Here is a 16,304-nt window from a genome sequence, read left to right as displayed (position 1 = left end):
CCGAGGTCATCGGTGATAAGAGGAAAAAACTCTTGACGTGTCTGGGTTAAGCCAGTAGCAGCTTCAGACCTGTTTCCTTCCCCAGGCTCACCTCAGTGCCTGCACACATCCTGTCTTACGTCTTCAACACGGCGCCCAGCTCTTTAGCTCTCATGGTCAAAGTGGTTAAAACGCTGTCATCATCAGTGACAGTGACTCCAGCGTGTCCTCTCCTTGTCCCCCATCCAAGGAAATCCTCCAGGGAGCAGATGCACCTGTCCTTCAGAAGAACAGCCAGGTCTCTGCTTAACACTGCTGTCAGGAACTGCCCTTCTATCTGCAAATCACAAAGCCTCGGGGGAAGCTGCGAGGTGACGAGGACCAAGGATTGAAATGCCGAGTGAAGGAAGGGAGGGTGTAAACCATTCTTATGCTCCAAGAGCCGAGGTCTGCAATTGATTACTAATTGATGCAACAGGGTTTACACTGGCTGTTAAAAATGACTCACACAAGGAAAATAATATCTGTTTACATCTTAAGTAAAGCTTTAGAGACAAAAGATGGACACAAGTGATATTTTGTGATTAATTCAAAATTTGCAATACAAACCACATCCAGCAGTTTTTCAGAAATATTTTCAGCCCAACCATTTTTTTTCTCTCTCTGAATGAAGTGTATGTGAGCAAACAACAGGGACAATCTCTCTTCTCGTCTACTCACGGGTTAGTTTCAAACTCTAGCAAAGCCAGCCACTATTTTTTAAGGAGCACAAAATGTGGTTTCCAAAACTTCAGTGTTTCTCTTTAAAGTTTCTGCTTCTGTTTTCAAAGTAACAATGGGAAGACAACGAGAGAGTGGTCGCTTTGGGATGAATCCACAATGAGTTATAGCCTGAGTCTGCAGATCCCCTCTGCTTAACAGAGCTTTATACAGAGTTTAAGCTCAATTTTACTGTTTTGTTCACTCTCACTGGCCCTCATGGCATTGTTACCAGACTCAGCAGGTGGTGGGTTTCAGAGATAAAGCTCTAAAAGCTCACTGTACACTCCCTGCTCAGCAGCAGCAGTCACTCACAGCTACAGTGGTGAACAGAGTGAAGCATTTAGCAGATGAAGAGTCACATGTTGAGTTGGTAAATGGGTGAGACCAAACACAGAGCAAAAGGAGAGTGAGTATTAGACTTAAATTTATCAGGTGGCCGGAAACATTTCTCCAAAAGAACAAGATGGCTGTTCCATAACAGCAGGAAATGTAACATAAACTAGGTTGTCAAATGAACATCAAATCTATCAATGTTATGTCCAAACCACTTTCAGTAATTGCAGTTACAATTTACAAGATTTGCCTGATGTTCATTGGCTCACAGAATCATGTGACCTCAGTTCTTTCCAACCAACTAACTTCAAAACATTAAAAAAACAAAAACAAATAGACATACAATGGAATATCACATAAAAAATAAGATTAAACTTTGAAAGCCACATTATGTCTGGTTTTGCTGCCAAAGAAAATATCCCAATTTTAGGATTTAGGGCTATATAAGTAAAGCTAACATGGCACAAGCAAATGCATGGTAGCAGGGTTGTACCAATCCAAGGAGTGTGCTTGAATACATTGGATTTTTCTGCCATTTGGAAGCATGCAGGGTGTATAAGAATATGTCCCTGAAGATCAAACCAATGAAGAAGTGTCAAGATGCTTCCTAAGAATAAAATGTAAACGAGCACTGGCTTTTTCTCGACAATCCTTAAACACAGCTGCTCTATGATTTCGTTCTCGTCGAGGGTTGCCATTGAAGCCTGGAATAAAAATCATATCCTGAGCTCTTTTTTTAATGAACCGATGGGTTAGACTGGGTCTATCTGTTTTTACTGCAGACTTAAAAAACAAAAAAAAATGACTTCTATTCTGCTTTCTGCCAGTGAGAGGGAAGTATTTCAATTTCAAATTTCAGGCTTTTATGCTGATGTGACAGCGTCCACCATCCTGTTTTGCCAGTAAATCACTTTTCTCTGTGTAACCAGATAACTCCAGAAAACATTGCTCGCTTCGGTTCTACTTTTTATAAAATTGAATGCTTTTCAAATACAGAAAAACAGATCTGCTGAGGACGGTAACGATATGAGAACTGCATTCTCTGCTGTGGCAGTGAGTGCAGCTTAAGTGAGGGGTACAAGGCTATAAGTGATTACAGCCTAAAAACGTGGAGACGTTGACATGAATGTTGCACTGCCTCTGCCTACATGTTACAAGTTCCGCCTGCGTCTCTGGGTTTGACATTATGTGCATTCACTGTATGCGCTTCTACATGGTATTGTGTTTAGCCTGCATGAATGCATTCAATGTGTAAGTAACCGCAAGCCTCGCTGAACCCTGTGTATATGTGTGCAACAGCTTGACAGAGGGTGAGACCTCATTTCTGTCTATACAGTCTATACTTTTACCCACTTGTTTGTGTCTTTGCACACTGTATTCTTCTATATAAACACAGTAAGCATACATCTTCCTCAGGATGGTGGGCGAGCAAAGGTTTGATTTATATGGCGTTACTTTTACAGTTTTTAAGGAGAAAGGATACAGATATCTTTATTCTGAGAAGAAAAATAAAAAAAATAATGTATTCTAGGATAAAGTCATGTAATTTCCCTGGCTGTTTTTAGTTTTATTTATTAATTATAAAAGAAGAAATATTGCAGCAGAAGCCTCCCACACACTTCCTGACCCACACACATTCTGCATGGCACAGCAGGGGAAGTGCTAATAGGAGTCCATATCCTTCTATGCCTGTGAAAGATAGGCCATAGGGGTTTGAGAAATGAGACAGTGCCACCTGTGCCCACGATGCCACAGAGTCATGGATGATAATGCTGATGAGCTATAGGGCCGATATGTCGCTTCACATCTCCGTCCACTGAGGGATTGTTCTAGAACTTCGCCCATTTTGCTTTTAAATCAGTTGGGTTTTTTTTTTTCCAATTTTGTGAAAGAGAGTCTTGGGTTTTGCACTCGGAGGGGTGCATTGTGGGAGATAATTTACAGTGCTGAAAAGCTTGTGTGGGCTTTCTCAGAAAAAAAAGTATTTTAGTCTACTGTGGGGAAAATAATTATTTGGGAGAATGGAATAAAAACTGTTTTCTAATTGCAGCATGCAGCAATTTCCCTTCAAGCAGCCCCAGTGACAGGGCATATCTGTAAAGTGCTGCCACCAAATGTTCAAAATCTTCATCTAGTCAGGAGCATGTCAATGAATAATTGGGTATACATTTGAGTATGTACCTGATAGTTGCTTACATGCAAAACAAAACCCGAGCAGCTAGCAAAGGATTAACCCATTTTTTTTTCACCATCTGTGTCTTTTTTTTTTGTACTTGACTTTTGACTTGGTTGTGTGGAGTCAAACAAAAGTTGAAATAGCTGATTATCCTGTGATGTCATACCCCAAAAAAAGTTCTATTTTGGTTGTAGCCAAATCCCATTACCCAGAGAGCTCCATTGTTGTCCGTTAAAAACACAAAATTAGTGAGCCACAGCATTGCAGTGACTCAATGCCCCACTCACTCTCCTGTTGCCAAAAAAAACCTCACTAGAGCACCAAATGAGGATTAATCCACCGCTGAAAATAGTCCTCAACAAGGCTCTATTTTCTCTAGCAAGAGTAGGTTTGCTAGATAGAAAACCGCAGTGTCCTGCTTTAGAAAAGTACTATTACTGGCTTACAGTTAAATGTCTTTGCCACACAGTAGTGACAGTAAAGGAGAGGCTATAGAAGTTTACGGCAGGGATTTGCTACCAGAATATGTCTCTGCCCATCTAGTTTTCTTTTATCTGCAGAGCATGAAAATCTGTTTTTCAGCAATTAAAATCAGCTATGAGCAAATGAAACTTTGCTGTGAGCGCTGAGGTTTCATCTCTCGCATCTTAACAGCACAGATGAGATTTGCAACATGCCAATTTAGCTGCTACAACAACAACTAGCCAGTCAGCACACACTTTTCCATCAACTAGGGATACAGTAAAGTAGTAGTGGTCATGGATAAAGAAGGAAGGTCACAATGTGGTGGTCACACTGAATTCAGTTACTTAAACTGTTTTCAATAAAATTGGTAAATTGGTGAAAATACCCAAGATTTTGCATTAACATTAACTTTTATTTAAGTGGCCAAAGAACATGTTGTATTGAGGGCCAACTCTAACTAATGGCCTGTTAGCTATAGACCGTCATGTAGAATAAGGTACTAATACGCTTTTAGCAATGACTAATAAGCAGCCAGCGTGCTACTGATTCACATGCTAATATGGTGTTAATGGTGACTATAGTGACCTTAATTTAAAGTATTTTTGACTCAAATTTTATTACATTTTTATTTTTAAGGAATTGTTTTATCTCTCTACACAAATTGCATCACCGTACACTGAAGTAGTGTTTTCCACAAACTGACTGAACCCAAAAACACACCATGTGTTATTAATATTCCTCAGAGACAAAGACCAAAAAGAATAATAAAAAAAATATATATTCTTGGAAATTGGACGAGGAGTACAAGGCGGTTTCTCTTCAATTAAGTCTGTTTGCATATACTGAAAGATTGAGCCACCAAGTCTGGATATAAACAAGATGAATTTTTCACTAGTTTATGAATGTATATACACGACAGCATGCGGCTGAGAAGGTAAAGCTAGATTAAAGTGTGCTGTCAAGTAGAGGGGATGAATTGCTGCGAATTGCTCCGGGTGTCTCCATTATTCATAAAGGTATTCACGTCTGAAGAAGAGGCACAAACACGGCAAGCAAGAGACATTCAGCTTGTTACATTATTGACGGATCCTCTCGGAGAGCTCTTTCCCTTTGATATCGCAAAGGTTAAACCTGGCAAGCCGCTCTGTTCTTTTGCCTCTTGATGCGTACTTCTTTTCCTGATTGTTTACCTATTTGATTTACAAAACCACCGCCACCTGCTTACCCCACGAACAAAAACAAGACGGACTCCCTTCAGTCTTCAGGGGAGGGATTAAATATTCAAGGTTTACTGAAATCCCAGGTTGCTCAAAGCAGAAAGGGAACCAAGTCCTGATTATGAACATCCCTCTGAATGTGTGTAATATGATTCAATGCACACTCACAGCTATCTGTGCCTCAAAACACCTGATGTATATAACATAGTTCATTTCTCAAACCGGCAGGCTGAGAATCCTATTCTGAGCAACTGACTCGTGGAAAAGCTATAAAATATGGATTAAGCCTTCAACAGCATCCACTCCAACACAACAGGTCAGGAAGGCTCACCGGGAATTCCCCAGGAGATTCTCAAGTCAGAACAAAGCTAAAGGTTTACATGGGAAATGTGGATGTGAGCGTATGAGCGCAGCGGTATCAAGCGGCACCAGTATGCCCATAAAACGGACTGTCAGGAGAGTATTCTCTCGATTTCTCCTTCAGAGTCTTGTAAGGTAAAAGCAAAAACAAACCTACTTCCTGCACTTCCTCTTTTGTTCATATTTCTGTTGTGTTCCATCACCCTTCAAACAAGTTTGCACCAAGAAGTCTGACGTTTGTTAACTATTGCAGTTGCACATGTGCTCTCTCTCTTACTTACTTACACTTACTCACTCACTCTCTCTCTCTCACAAACGCATCTGAGAAGCATCCAGCAGAAGTGGGGATTAACAGCTTGCTGAAAGGCACAAAAGTAGCTGTAATTTGAAGGGAAAGAAGGTTATGGCTGCAATTTTGACTCTCGCACCTTGAGACTTCTAAACTCCTTCTTGCACCTTGAGACTTCTAAACTCCTGATTTGGAGTCGGAAAAGAAGAAAGAGTAAAGGGAATCTGTTTTCAACAGATAGCACAAGTAGCCGTAAAAAAAAATCTGCCAGCAGGCACATCTCCTAGGTGACATAGGAGCAGCATTGCATGCAAGAATCTGATAACAGCAAGAAAAATGAGATGAAATGGCTGTTCAGTTTTACAGCACAGAGCGGACACTGGCACCATTATGTTCCTCAAGTCTTTGATCAAATCAGAAGCTGTTGAAACGCATGCCAGTTATGCATCTAAGTGAATTAAGTGGGATGAGAAGGTGCAGCTAGGTGAGATTCAAACAGCATGGTTAATGCATATAACACGGCTGAATTGGCATTTCTTTAACACAGGCTCTGGGATTATTTGCTGTAAGGGCCAACTCCAGTTAAACTTCAACATCCTCAGAGTTTGCCAAATCGCAGTGGACCTCAACCCACGCTCCATAAAATGAAGAGAATCAAAACACCCCTGTAAAGGTCGAAAGCATGCAGACTAAAACAGTCAAACACAAATGTGAAGCTCGAGTATCCGCAGGCGACTGCAATACCTTGACAATGTCATTTTGAGAGTGGGGGAAACAGAAGTCTGGAGAGTGTGTGGGATGTAATGAATTGGAAAGATGTTCTTGGCGTTTTTCCAATGTGTTAGAAAATGGAATATAACTCTTGCCGATGCCAAATGAAATCCTGTGTACGTGCATTTCACTACTTCTGCAATTCATCCTTCATACAAGGCTGTAGATGCAGAAAAAAGAGAAGACGATTTAAGTTTAGACAGCCATCAGGGCTCTTGTTAGTAAGAGAGGAAGGGCTACAAAAGTTAGCCATTGGGTCTCTTACTGCCACTTATGTGTGTATGTGTGTGTGTGTGTGTGTGTGTGTGTGTGTGCGTATGGCTGCAGACTGATGTCTTCCTGTCACATGATAAAGGGACACCCATGAGGAGAGCCAGACAGAGTCAGTATCACACGCTGGGAAGACCATATTAATGTCAGCACCGCGTCTGCTGCCGATTGATCCGCCAAACAAGTCCAGAGGACACAGCCGGCTCTGTTCATGTTCCCTGTGCTTCTAACGAGTAGCTAGGTGAAGGTGCTCAGAGACTCCCAAACAGCACATTCAAGTACAAGGTTAATGAAAACAGATGAATTCATGTGGACAGTTTTGTAAAAGTTTGTGAATGTTTACCAGATTACTGATGCTTTACATCAAGGTTCAGAGAGGATGTAGTACAGTTTATTAAAAAAAAAAAAACATACTGTCACTTAAAAGATCTATTTGTTTATGAAAGACTGTCCACCTTGAAGTTATAGTTCCTCTGACAATAAACTCACTGTCTTCACTGGATTACTATAGGCCGGGTTCTCGAGTAGACGGACCTCCCCTAACCTTCAGCACGATGATCTGGCACTACTACCACCCGACGTCCCCGACGCCCAGCCTCCACCATCGGACTGTGTTGTCCCCACAACCACCGCAGTCCTCATTCATGCAGTGTCTGCTCTGACCTCCACCTCAGCGGTGTGGACAACAGGAACGTGAGGAATGGAATACAAAGGAGAAATCCTTCCTGCATATTATCCCATCTCCCCCTATCCCGGTAAGGTCTTTTACCTGCTCTTTTTGTAAAGCGTCTTGAGATAACCCTTGTAAATGGCGCTATACAAATAATGATTGATTGATTGATTGACATTGTGCTCACATATCATGACTTTGAAACGCAGATACAGGGTATACAGTATATTTGAACAAAAATTATTGTCCAAGAGGAGACAGCATTGTCCCAAAGCTGAATTCTGTGTCTTGCTGAAGGACACTCGGACAAGTGACTGCAGGGGCTGGGGATCAAACCTCTGATCACCTGGTTGAGAGTCGACTGCCTCTACCACTAAACCACAGAAGCAAACGATGATGTGATAACAATGTTACTTAATGACCTCGTTTCATGAGCTCAGAGGATCTGCTGGATGTATGAAAAACTACATTTGATTTAATGAAGCAAAGACAATGGCTTCGGACATAGTTTTGACATTCTAATAGAACCATCATAAATATGACTTACTAATAGTGTCACTGATTTATCGAGTTAAGCTTATTGTGGGATTTTTCCAATAATGATTTGGATGTTGGATGCATGTTGTTTCACACACAGAATAACATTACCTGCATCAAGTGGTGCAACATATTGCAATCAAATACAAAAACGTTGCAATAAATCTTGCCATTTGCAAAGCTCCGAACGTTTAGTTGTGATTGAGTTTGTGTCAGAAAGTCGTTGATGCAACTGCAGGGTAACCTTAAAGATGGGTTGAATGATGTTTAGTGTTTGTTGTATACTGTAATAAAAGCAACATCTTATATTGTGCCTATAACAACATACTCGTCTCTCATTGTACGGTACACGTACATACAATGCAGAGACTGTGGGTGGGTGTTTGCTGCCCAAGGTTCTGAGAGTGAATATAGATTTGAATCGTGGGCGAAAGGAAGATGCATATCTTAAGGACATGTGTGTATGTGTGTGTTTGGTGTGCATGAGGGAGATGAGGCACGAGGGAATTCAGTGAATGATGAGGCGTAAGGTCGAGCGAGCCGTGCGTACTCGCTTTTCAAACACCGCAATCATTGCCTGTGTCATCAGTCATCACTTTTGTCCTACATAAACCACACACATTTGTTTTCTCCTCCACAAAACAACACACAGAGAGCACGTGCGAGGCTCGTATTTTCTCTAATTTATGCATGTCTCTCATAAGGTGCGCCGCAAATGTGATACACCTTCAGCTAATCTTATTCATGGAGGAGAACTGCATCCATTAGCCTTCTATTTCCAACACTCTTCTTTTACAAGTCTTGTGCTTCATGCATCTACGTGACCTTATGCATGCTAACTGTGTATAATCTTTTCATCTGCATTCATTCAAGGCTAGCATTACACCAGGAGATTATGGTGACTCTTAGCTTTGCCGTATGGCTCACTGTCAAACAGCAATTGGATGCTGGCGGCATCCCGAGGGTGTTGCACATCAATGACCAGCACCACAGCCATTTATAAAGAGAAACAGCACTGTTGTGGTTTTCTAATACACGCTGGAAGTTGGAGCTCATGAAAGCACTCTCAGCCATTTGTTCTGAAGAGGGAAATTGGATTATGGGTGCAGAGCACGGTAAGCATGGGGCCACCTTTGTTAATGAGATTTCTGCAGCTTATACCTGACTCCCACTCTTGTTTATTTCACACCAGATCAATAGCTTATGGTCTTGCTTTACAGAATCCCAATGAAAAGGTCAATGACGAACGAGAGAAGTAGAGACCTGCATTAATACCGGATGTGCTTAAAACTCACTCAGCAGCCCCTCCAGGCTCAGCGCTGATTGACCAGGCTTTGTGAAGGGCTTCACTTTAATAAGCCTCTGTCTGTCTCCTAATTGCGTTTATATGGTTGTTGTAGAACATAAGAAAGGAGGTGGTCAACAGGTGGTGCCGATTCTTTAGTTTTCCCAAGGCGCTGATAATAAAACTGCAAGTAATTAGCCCTGCAGAGAGAAAAAAGCTAAGGATAAGTGAATGAGATAGCTACGTTTGTTTTCTTGCTGAACAATGCAGGGAGAAATGATGCTCTGAAATATATATTACATCAACACATCCTAGAGAGAGGCCAAATTTAATCAGCTGCCTTCTCATAAAGCAGGGCTTTCCTGCAAAAGGGCATCTGTCAGGGGGATAAGACATGAGATTGAGTGACCTAGGACAGCAGTTACAGCCAACATCCAAGCTGCTCACTACTGCTGTCAAACCACAGTGTCAACAGAAGGCTGGGAAAGTGATGTGCCCAGAAGTGAAGGGAAGAAATTGAAAGTATTAAAAAAATAATTTAAGCTGCACTGAAACATTTTATTGTTTGGGTTTGAGAACATTTTCAGTCTAAATTCAACACTGGAGAGCACTTCTTGAACTTTGCACATGCTGAACTCATTCACTTTAATGTCGAAGTATTGAAGAAATCCTTTCCTCTGCAGAAGAATACATTCAACCCGACATAAAGTGACTTTCTGGCATCTTGCAGGCAGCAGAAACAACCTGCAAACACAGCAGGAGCATTTTACCGCCTCGTAAACTGATGTGACAAGTACCTTGAGTTGCATATTCACGCATTCAGCAGAACAATCCAGAGAGCAATATATGGCTTTGATTTCAATGTTCCTGGCCTGGAACGGAAGTCCAATATTTGCTCCCATTTTCAGTCCTGAGGGAAATATGTCTTCTATCCTGTTAAATTGTCTGCCATGTTTCCCAGCTAGGGGTTACCTTTGTTTACCATTTAGTGCTTTTTTAAAGCTTTGTTGTCCGTGAGAGAGATTCAGAAAAGTACAGCTGCTGGCCAAAGAAACAACAACAACAACAATGACCTGAAAGGTACTAAAAGGTTTTTTTTTTTCTCTGCAGGTTCAAAGAAGCAGCAGCAGAACTATCAATTGTGATAAATTGTTGCTATAAAAACCTGATTACAGCAGCTTTAATAAAACTGCTGAAACATTAATAACACTAAATATGACAAGCAGAATTGCCCCTGTATAATTCACTATTCAGAAACACATGCAAGCAAAGTGCAGGGTTACTGTGGCTCTACTGATTACGCTTGAGTTTAGCTTGATACATTACAGGGGCCAGGCAGAGGGGTCCACCTTTCTTTTTTCTTACCCTGCCTGGAGTGTTGCTGCTCTCCAACTCTGAGCACTTTTTCATTTGTCATCGCAGGCCCTGTTATCTAGTTCTCCACGGAGCTCAGAAAAAGGTGGAGATGTGTATCTGTGCCACTGAGAGAAGCTTAGCTAGGCGGGGTTTGATAAAGGTAGCACTTACATTTTATCGTGGATAGTTGGGATGATTTGCTTGGCCTTTGGCGCAATAGTCCAGCTGTTATACCCCGCTGTTAAATTTGGCCAAGCCTTGGGGTGGCTGAGAGTATATCAGTATCGGAGATGTGGGAGCAAAATGGACCACCATATACTACAGCACGAAGCTAATAGATTTATTGATTAGCCCGCCTTCTACTAGTTCCCAGTGTGATACATTAGATGCAAGACATGAAATCCTGCTGCCGCTGGAGTTATGGGACACATTTGTATTCCCACCCAGATGCTTATTTTCCCCATACCATCACTCCTAACCTTTAGCTGTACCTTCCTTCTCATTCAAACCATACGCTGCTTGGCAGTTCAAAGTGTCCTCTGTACTCTTAAGCCTGTAATTCCCAGCCTCCTTCATCATTGGATTTCACACTTATTCTGCAAGACAACCGTGCGTGCAGGTACACAAATCTGTGCAGAAGCAAACCGAGGGGACGTAGTGTTTATCTACTTGCAAGCTATGTGCATGTGATCCCCCCATTCCCTGGTTTAATCTGGTTGTTTCATCCTTTTTGGTCTCAGAGTGACAGTGCTGTAAATGCAGTGATAATGAATAGGCCTCGGGGAGTCTTTGCTGACTTGCAGCAGCAGGCTAATGAGATTAGCAAACTCACTGAGGACCCGTTAACAGCATCAGACCCCCGGTGAGGTAGAGCGAGATGAGGAAGAAGCGAGGCTGGGGCATCTTTGTGGCTATCTGCAAAGTGAAACAACGAATAAATCCCACATTCTGTCAAACTGCACTACATAGGAAACACATTCTAACTCAAATTCTGTCAGTGGAATATGTTGAGTCTTGAGATTTTCACATTTCCAAATTGTCTTCAGAGGTTATCTCTCCATAACATACAGCCCCCATGTGATAAAATCTGCAACAACAAAATTGAATAAATAAGTTTCAAATTTGAGAATTTGGAAAAAGAGCGAGAAGGCTGCATCCAAGCTTCAGCTTACACAGCCACATTATCCAACCAGCTTACTAAAAATGTCCTCATAAAAATGTAGTTTAAAAAGTGAGATGTCTTGAAAAAAATGTAAAAAATTTCTAGAGTTTTCCACAAGAGCTGGCTGTTGGCTGGTATTCAGAATGCAAATCTGATTCAGCTGACAAAATTCGAAGTCACCGTACGTCCAGAATGTCTGCACAGAGAATATCAACCCGGCAGCTCTCAGAGAGTTAAGGGCTGGAACTAGGGAGACTTTACAGGCGTATTGGTTTGAAGCAGAGTTGTAGCAGCAACCTTGTCCTACACAGTCTAACCACGTTTGGATTTACTGATTATTTCCGTTTGAGGGTACAGATTGGTTGTTTAAGGTTCCACAGCGGCTGTTCTCAGAGGAGGGTTTTCACCTCATTGCAGCTTGATTCTTTCTTACACAATGTTCGGACATATTCAACGCTGAAAATCTATCAGCTTGGGCAATGGGCTCAGTGTAATTACATTTTAGGTCTGTATAATTACTTTGCATGTTCATTACACACTTCACAAAGCATTTCAAAAAATGCACACATACTTCAGGATGCATTACTTTTACATTAAAAACTATCCTGCAAACATTCAGGTAACAAAGCAGGCACATAAACAAACCTGCAAATACTGCAAAATCATTGCTGTGCTTGTTTGACAATTCATAAAAAGAAACCTCTTAGACTATTTATGCATGCGGTTGATTCTAACACTGATAATGGATACTGACGTGAGTGAGTGGCTCTGATTAAGCTCTTCATTTCCAAGGCAGGAGGTTGATGCACTTTGTCGTTTTTTTCTGACGGAGTGCAAAGACACTAAACAATGAGATAAACACATCAGCAGCCCCAACCACCGCAGCAGGAAAAACAAATGAAAATCATCCAATTCGATTCAATTTTAAATGCGCTATTGTAACCACTGACCATGAACTAGTAAAAAAAACGAATACAAACACTTAATAAACTGGATTTTAAGGAGTTGAAGAAATTACTTCTATGCTTGTTTCTGTTGCTGATTTGTCAGCATTGTTATCACCTCCAAGTTGCAATCAAGAGAATGTATTTTCAACTACTTATTTAAGCAGCTTTACGGAAAACAGTAAGAAAAAAGGAAAATAATAGACAACACAGGGATCTGCTGTTTGTACATCAGATCCCATTGAGAAGTTGTGAATACAACAGCTTGTTATTACATTAGATACATTTCTGACAATGCCTTTCTCATAGGGATGTAAAGGCGAAACAAATCAGTTGTTATTCAAGTCACACAATTGTAAAATAAATGTATGATTTTTGTGATTTCTAGTTTGGTACATCTTATTCAAACAGGATCTAGAGTTCTGTTTATATGTGAAAAGATATATCTACCACAGTGGGAAGCAGACGAAAGAATAAAAAAAATATTTGTTCAAAAGCAAAAAAACAGTTTGAGAGAAATTATATCATATTGAAGGGAAGACGGTCAGACTGGCTTGTCAGAGCACGGTAAAGCTTAACTCATGATCATATCTTGTAATCTGCATTTCAAGGACACTCCAGTGATGGAGTATTGACAACACTGTCAGGCTCAAATTTTCTGAAAATTATTTTTTTTAAAAAATGATATGAATGTTTCCTTTTACGTAAGTTCTTTTTTTCTCATCTAAATCTGGAGACTACATTACCCACAATGAAAATTGACCACAGTCAGTTCTGTCATAGATTTAGGTGTATTATGTTGGTAGCGGCAGCCTCGCCCCAAGCAAACATAAAGATTGGGCCTAAGAGGTTTGGTATGCTAATTTCTCTCTTCATTCTACTTCATGCAACTTTTTTTTGACTTAATACCTGTTTACAGACTGTGATCCATTTAATCCATTGAGCTTCCCTTATTGATGTTTTTAAGACTTTAACACCACACCTAATATATGCAAGGCTTGCAACATGATGTTATTCTAATACATTGAATGCAATGGATAAAGAAATATAGCTTAAAAAGTTTCAAAAGTACTTTGTGGTGAAAAATAACTTTGAAACATGAAAAAAAAAGAGGGACGCAGAAATCACGGCGCAAAAGTGAGCAAGATACCAACCAAGCAGCACAACCTTAGCACACAGGTACTCGTGCCATTTCTCAATTTTCCTTCAGTCACTCTCTGATTGCGAGGCCACAGATAGAACATCAAAAAGAACAGAAATGAAATGACAAGAAAAAGGAGAGTAAAAAAGACAATTCGAGCATTACCGCAGAGAAAACATCTGCCACGGTTCAAGCAAGCCAAGGGAGCGTACAAGGAAGAGTGGGCACACAAATCCCCACTCCCACAACCACCCACACAGAAAGAAGACAAATATGTGAGTGATCAGACACAGAGGCAGTCAACTTCTCTAGGGGATGACCAGTTATGTGCAAGAATTTTTATTTTATTTTTGATATGGAGCCTTTGGAGCTATGCCTCATTCATACAAGCTCATACATAACCCACTTTGTCCATGTTATTGCACAGCTGCTTCTCATGAAATGTTCTATGTAGTGTTTTACCTCCGAACTCTAAATACATTTATTGAACGAGCATTTATTTAACGGGAGCCCTGGCGCTAATTAAATTGGCTTGTGCAGTATCCCATTCGCTTATGGATGATCAAACAGAGATGCAGTTTACTGGTTACAGCAGCTTGTATCAAAATGTTGCCATAGATGTTTGTAAGTAACAAAACAGAATAAAGGCTGTTTCAGCATTGTGAAAGGCAACTTTTACACAGCAGCTGATGTTTAGATTGGGATAACTGGACATAAAGCTTTCAGTAAACACATCAGAAGTTGGACTTACTGAAGAGAAGTTGTGAGCCCCGCATGGTTCTCCTCTGTACTTGCATGAGAGCAGCATGTCATCCAGTTGGTGACTCAGTCTATCCATAAACTCCAGGTTGGTTCCCTCAAAGTTTCTGGGCGGCAGAAAGAGCCTGAAGTCTGACAGCTTCTTGAACCAGGCCTGACGGTCCTCTTGAAGCAAGTCCAGAACCAAAGGCCTCACTGTTCGGTTAGCCAGCAGCAGGCCCAGCCAGTGGCCCGCAAAGTAAAGGTCGCTCTTGGTGAGCTTGTAGAGTCGTATGGGGTTGTTGTTGCAGATTGTGACCGTGGGGAAGGCGAGTTCTTTGGCCCACTCTGTGTGGACCCGTGTGTGTGTGGGAAAGGAAAGCCAGTGAAGTAGGCGGTTTGACGACCAAGATAAAAGCAGCCCCAGGGAGGTGCAGAGGGCGAGTAGCCAGAAGGCCCTGCGGCCCAGAGAGCCACCAGGGAGGCACACATGCCTCAGGCCGTGCAGGCGTGTCCTTGACAGAAGAGTAGAAGTGACCCGAGCCAGAGTTTGCTTCGCAGCACGCCTCTGACGACCTTTTCTGATCATGGCCGGGGATCCCCTCCGGAGACAGCGCCCTTCCAGGGCCATGGCTGCCCACAGCACTCCTACAGCCGCGGGAAAGGCTTCATTTCCCAGCCAGGCTTCAGGGGCTGGGGCCCACATGTAGCTCCAGGATAAATCCACTACTGTAATCCACACCTGGATATGTGTTTGGCCTTACAAATATTGACCAACCATTTAGTCTTAGGCTGTAAATACACTGTTTTAAAGCGTAAAAATACCTTCTGGGAATTCTGTGCGTTTCAAAGTCGTCTTCTCCTGCTTGTGCAGGAGCTCTGAGGAACTCAGCAGCAGCTACTTGTTGGTCATCCCTTCCTGGTCTTTTGATCTAAGAGACATCCAATCATCCAACTCAGCAGGGGAGAAAGAAAGAAAAAAATAAATCAGCTAGGCAAATGTGCTCCAAGCAAGGTGGCTTCTACATGAGTGACTCCTGCATCGACCGCAGTTAGTGTGACAGTGAACAAGACAGGATGAGACAGAGAGAGAGAGCGAAGGCAAGAGGAAGAGGGAGGGGAAGCGAGGAGGAGAGAGGAGGATGGAATACAAAATACCAAGAGCTGAGCAGAGAGGACAAAAAAAAGAAAAAAAAAAACAAATGAAAGGAGAGAGGGTAATTAAAATAATGAGACGACAGCGGAGGGATTGGTTGGTGTGGTGCGGTTGGCTGCCTTGTTCCAGCGCTGTGGTTTCTTGTCTTTGGAGTAATATGTGTGTGTGTTTTCCTAGCTTCACTGGCGTGCAGAGGCATTCGACAGCCAGAGGCAGCAATCAGTTCCTTGTCACTATTAAGTACAATCTTTAATTGAATTCACTAAAAAAGTCCACCATGCTCATTTGTTTTCAGTCCCACTTTGCGGTCGCACTTTTGATGCCTCTTACTTTCTTGTGATGTCACTTGGTCTTCTTCCTCGTCTCTCCCCCCCACTTGGCTTTTTCACCAGTGTTCTGAAGTCCTGCGGGTAACCAGGGGGTTAGCTTCATGTTGTAGCGAACCTGCTTCTCAGCGAGGAAACATGCTACAACACACTTTCACATGGAGAAGGAGGCACTCATGCGAAGTCAGGGACACACACTCACAGCGGTTTCCTGCGGGAAACCAAACCAGAGCTAATCTGTTCTGTCACACTCTGATGTCAACATCTCTCCCTCTTGTTATCCACTCTTTTGCTTCTTTTGCTCCCCAGTTTTTTCTCCCCCACTCCAAAAAGATGGCAACTCCAAACCCAATATTCCTCTCATGTC

The 16,304-nt window shown here is 41.9% G+C and overlaps 1 protein-coding gene across 3 annotated transcripts in view; it reads right to left on the bottom strand.

Annotated features, from left to right (window-relative positions):
• The window catches only part of asic2 (acid-sensing (proton-gated) ion channel 2), a 309,103-nt gene that overhangs the window by 91,439 nt on the left and 201,360 nt on the right, over window positions 1-16,304 (bottom strand). Inside the window, exons 1-2 of one of the 3 annotated variants that reach the window (XM_065964695.1) lie at window positions 15,942-16,298; window positions 14,469-15,410 (exon numbers count right to left, since the gene is read on the bottom strand). The exons of 1 other annotated variant lie outside the window; for it this stretch is intronic. In XM_065964695.1, coding sequence (XP_065820767.1) covers window positions 14,469-15,161 — 693 coding nt within the window. In that variant the 5' untranslated portion in view covers window positions 15,162-15,410; window positions 15,942-16,298. Of the gene's footprint in view, window positions 1-14,468; window positions 16,299-16,304 lie in introns of those variants that run through there. One more of the 3 variants, XM_020632624.3, reaches the window with a different exon arrangement.

The sequence above is a fragment of the Labrus bergylta genome, chromosome 16, assembly GCF_963930695.1.
Source record: "Labrus bergylta chromosome 16, fLabBer1.1, whole genome shotgun sequence".
Taxonomy (NCBI): Eukaryota; Metazoa; Chordata; class Actinopteri; order Labriformes; family Labridae; genus Labrus; species Labrus bergylta.
This window is presented reverse-complemented; position numbering and strand designations above follow the sequence as displayed.